General features: G+C 36.2%; 1 protein-coding gene across 1 annotated transcript; it reads left to right on the forward strand.

Annotated features, from left to right (window-relative positions):
* The first annotated feature begins 1389 nt into the window (after positions 1-1389).
* On the forward strand, positions 1390-3783 carry LOC149827249 (alpha-1,3-arabinosyltransferase XAT2-like). Its single transcript, XM_090018476.1, has 3 exons — positions 1390-1519; positions 1628-1714; positions 2597-3783. The coding sequence occupies exons 1-3, from the start codon at positions 1390-1392 to the stop codon at positions 3781-3783; spliced, it is 1404 nt and encodes a 467-aa protein (XP_089874602.1).
* Positions 3784-4252: the final 469 nt, after the last annotated feature.

Below are 4252 nucleotides of genomic sequence, written 5' to 3' on the forward strand. Positions count from 1 at the left end.
TAATAAATCGAAGTCTCTCTCTTTCTCTCTCTCTCTGGCCTTCCCAGACTACGTCTTAAATGGGTCTAGCTGTTGTTCCTCAATATCCATATCCATATCCATATTAGACTATGCCACAGACATGAACGCACACCAACTTAAATAAGTTTCACTTTTTTTTTAAAAAATACTACAAGCGCCACATAGATCTTTTAATTATTTTTATTGATTAAAATCTATTTTTGATATTTTAATATATGAAAATATATTATTAAAACCATTAAAAATTATTACAAAATTTTTAATGGTGTGTTCCTGTGCCATATATATAACAAATATTCAGCGATTTCTAGGTTTATTAAACACGCTGCAAAGCTATGTTTATATAAAGCAGGGATGACAAATCCGAACCAAGTCCAGTGAAGCCAGAGTCAGATCTCAGGTTGTGGTGAGATCTGAACCCAAATCACATGAGACAACCACCTAAAATGGTGGTTGCTTTGTCCTAGTCAGTTTGATTCAGCCTCAAACTAATTCTTGAAATTTTAACATATAATTTCCTTCTCTACAAAATTAGAGCGTGTCAAAATGTTGGGGTGGCTTTCAGAAGAATATTTGAGCACTGTCCAGTCATAGCGGGTGAGATTCTCATTATTGTCGACCACATTGATTAGAAAAATAATATTATGATAGTCTCACAAGGCACTCAGATGTTTACTTACAACACCAAACTACAGCTCCACATTTTCATTTTTGCAGTGCACGCATCGAATAATGAACTGGTAAAGATTCGTCAAGCCCATCTTCATATATATATATATATATATATATATATATATATATATATATATATAGGAGTGAATTAGGTATTTCGGATTCTTTTTTCACGAATCCAATCCTGCAGATGCATTCAGCATGGTTCGTTTGCTAGGAAATCGACTGTCAGATCGTGTATTTTCAACAAAAAATTATGAGATTTGAATGCTCAAATATTCAAGAGAGTTCTGAGTCGTCGATTTTCAAGTCTAAAAGTTCATACTTGTATAACATAATCGGCCTATCCGAGAGCTGGTCCCCATAAAACCGAGCATGCAGATTGCATCCGTACGGTGAGATTTAAGAAAAAAAAACCCATGACATATTCTCATAAACCTAATTCCAGTAAACATATTCTAGTGATCTTTCTTTATATAGATAGATAATTAAACATATATCTATCTATATATTCCAGTAAATATATATATATCTATATATTCCAGTAAATATATATATATATATCTATATCTCTCTCTATATATAGAGAGAGAAAGTGTAAAAAAGGCAACTAATTTAGAATCTACAAGAAAGAATATTAAGAGTGGTGCTGAAAGGGAGTGTGTGTTGGAGGAGAAGGGCTACATTTGCATGAAAATGAAGCCATTGAAGAGGTTCGGCAGGCAAGAGTCGAGGACGGTGGGATATGTGAAGATAGTAGCAACTGTGGTGCTGTCTCTGTGCTTTCTCTCCCACCTCAAAGCCCGTTTCTATCCAGCACCAGTTTGTAAGATTAACCATTAAAGGATTTATAAATATTTCAATGTTGATATTTTTATTTGATTGTCTGTGGTCTAGATTTCAATTCATTAAATTTTTTTTGTGCGTGTGGCAGTGAAGATGCAGTTTAGAGAGAAACCTGATGTGAGGCTGTTAACAATGGAAAGGGCAACACCTCCATCTTCCAGAGCTCTTCAACCTGGTACAGTCTTGTGGCACTTTCGAATTGAAGCTTTTTCTGATGATAACGAATTAAAGACAGGAAAACTATGATTTTGAAAATATAGCATATCATTCACTATTGCATTTGCACGTATCGAAATAATATTGTTTTAATTAAGGAAATTTAATTAAGACACATAAGCACTTTGTGTCAAGTATACATGCTATGTTACATTCTGGAAATCATACTCTAAAAATTCTCACTTTTTGTTTCCCTTGCAAGTGGGTTGGAGATCAAACCTTGATCCAACCCGAATTGGTTTGTCGATCCAGCTCCTGTCGGGTGTGGGTTTAACAAGATCCTTTTTTTTTTGGCTATTCAGACTTAGATATGTTTCATGCTGATGCCTTCTACTGATTATATTGAACATGTTTTATAGAAAAAAAAACATGGAAGTGTTTTACGAGAAAAAAAGATATGGATGTGGGTCGGCAATGATCCAACCCATATAGGATTCTCAGTGTCTAAAGGCAAAAAAAGAAATCAATCTTTCAAATTAAAATGAATTTCCCCATTGTCAACATGTTACATGTAAGTTCATAGGGTAACATACAAATTAAATTTCCTTCTCCATTGTCAACATGTCCATATAAGCTCTAATCAGTATACTTTGTTATCATAAGATTTTGAATGACTTTCTAAATTAACCAAGAGATTAATATATACCAATCTGATTTAGTGCTTCAGAAATGATGAAACACTTGGGTATATATGCATACTCAACTGTGGTTTCTCATTAAGCTTGCATGCATATGCTTCAGTACTGTGTGTGTGAGGGTATGTGCGTTGTGCCATAAAATTTTATAAATTTATTATTTACTTAACATGAAAAAGATTCAAGGATACTGTTTTTTTTTACAGAGGTAAGAAAAGAGGAGTCAGGAACTCAATGTGATTTGTCCAGCACAAGATCTGATTTTTGTGAGATAACTGGGGATATCAGAGTTGATGGCAATTCCTCAACTTTGTATGTGATTCACTCTGCACCACAAAGTTCCAGTTGGAAGATACGTCCATATGCTAGAAAAGGAGACATGGTTGCCATGGGACAAGTGAAGGAAGTAACTATAAAGACAGTACTGGCTTCTCAACAAGTACCCCGTTGCACTCAGACTCACAGTGTTCCGGCCCTCGTGTTTTCGTCAGGCGGGTTTACTGGCAACCTGTTCCATGACTTCACTGATTTGATCTTCCCCCTCTTCATAACTTCTCAACATTACAAGAAAGAGGTGCAGCTACTCATCACTGACATGAAATCTTGGTGGGTTAACAAGTATAGCTTGTTCCTTGAGCAGCTCACCAACTATGAGATTATAGACTTGGATGATGAGGATGACTTCATACATTGCTATAGTAAAGCCAGTGTAGGCCTAGTGTTCCATAAAGAGCTAGGTATTGACCAAGCAAGGGAATCACATCATGGGCCTCACACAATTAAGCAATTTAAGGAGGTTTTGATGAAATCTTTCTCATTGCAAAGAGGCACTTCCATTAGGCTTGGGGTTGATAAGGCTGAGAAGCCAAGGCTATTGATCATATCTAGGAGGAACTCAAGAAAGTTCATGAATGAACAAGGCATAGTTGAATTGGGCAAGAAACTGGGCTATGATGTCATCATCGCGGATGCCAATGCAGGCACAGACTTGTCAAAATTTGGCCAACTTGTCAACTCATGTGATGTGATGGTTGGTGTTCATGGGGCTGGTCTTACTAACATGGTTTTCCTTCCATTGGGAGCCGTGGTTATTCAGATTGTGCCCTGGGGTGGAATAGATTGGCTAGCACAGGATAGTTTTAGAGCACCAGCCATAGACATGAAATTGAATTATATGGAGTACAAGATTCAAGTTGAAGAGAGCTCCCTCATAAGTAAGTACCCTATTGATCATCCTGTGATTAAGGATCCTTTCTCTATCCATAAGAAAGGTTGGATGGCTCTTAGGACTACTTATCTAGACCAACAAGATGTTAGGCTTGATCTGGGCAGGTTTAGGGGTGTTTTAGTGGAAGCCCTTCATATTCTCAAGAGACAAAAATTAGGTAGTTGATAAGTGGAAGAACAAATTTGAAAAAATACCGATTGTTCGACAACTATTCTAAGTTAAGATGAAGTTGATTTCTTGTTTATTGTTCTAGCATGTTTCTTACTATATGTGGCTGCTTTGTCTCACATTTGAACCTTTGAACATATGGAGAAAGTAATCCCTTATCAAATGTATTTATGTTTCTAAACTCAATATCTGGCGAGAAAAAAAGATTATTTGGCTCTATTTTTCCATTTTAAACTTTTGTAACTATGATTATGGGCAAATGTAAGCTAATTAGGGGAAAGGATATGATGATATCACGTATGACCAGGACGGAGGGACCAAGATGTCTAACACGTTAAAATTTCATTTTTTGAAAATGGTGTTCAACTTATCTCTTATACCTGAGGTTGAATAAAAGCACTCTTCACTCATGTCTCCATCTATTAGGGTGCATTTGATTCATTGACAGCCCCCGACAAGGACACCA

This window comes from Nuphar pumila, chromosome 10 (assembly GCF_984573655.1).
Source record: "Nuphar pumila chromosome 10, dmNupPumi1.hap1.1, whole genome shotgun sequence".
Classification (NCBI taxonomy): domain Eukaryota; kingdom Viridiplantae; phylum Streptophyta; class Magnoliopsida; order Nymphaeales; family Nymphaeaceae; genus Nuphar; species Nuphar pumila.

What these genes read in the sequence shown, in the direction of transcription:
- LOC149827249 (XM_090018476.1), top strand. Translation starts at nt 1,390, where the DNA reads ATGAAGCCATTGAAGAGGTTCGGCAGGCAAGAGTCGAGGACGGTGGGA. An exon ending in TTTCTATCCAGCACCAGTTT is followed by an intron (nt 1,520 to 1,627) that starts GTAAGATTAACC and finishes TGCGTGTGGCAG; the next exon opens with TGAAGATGCAGTTTAGAGAG. An exon ending in TTCCAGAGCTCTTCAACCTG is followed by an intron (nt 1,715 to 2,596) that starts GTACAGTCTTGT and finishes TTTTTTTTACAG; the next exon opens with AGGTAAGAAAAGAGGAGTCA.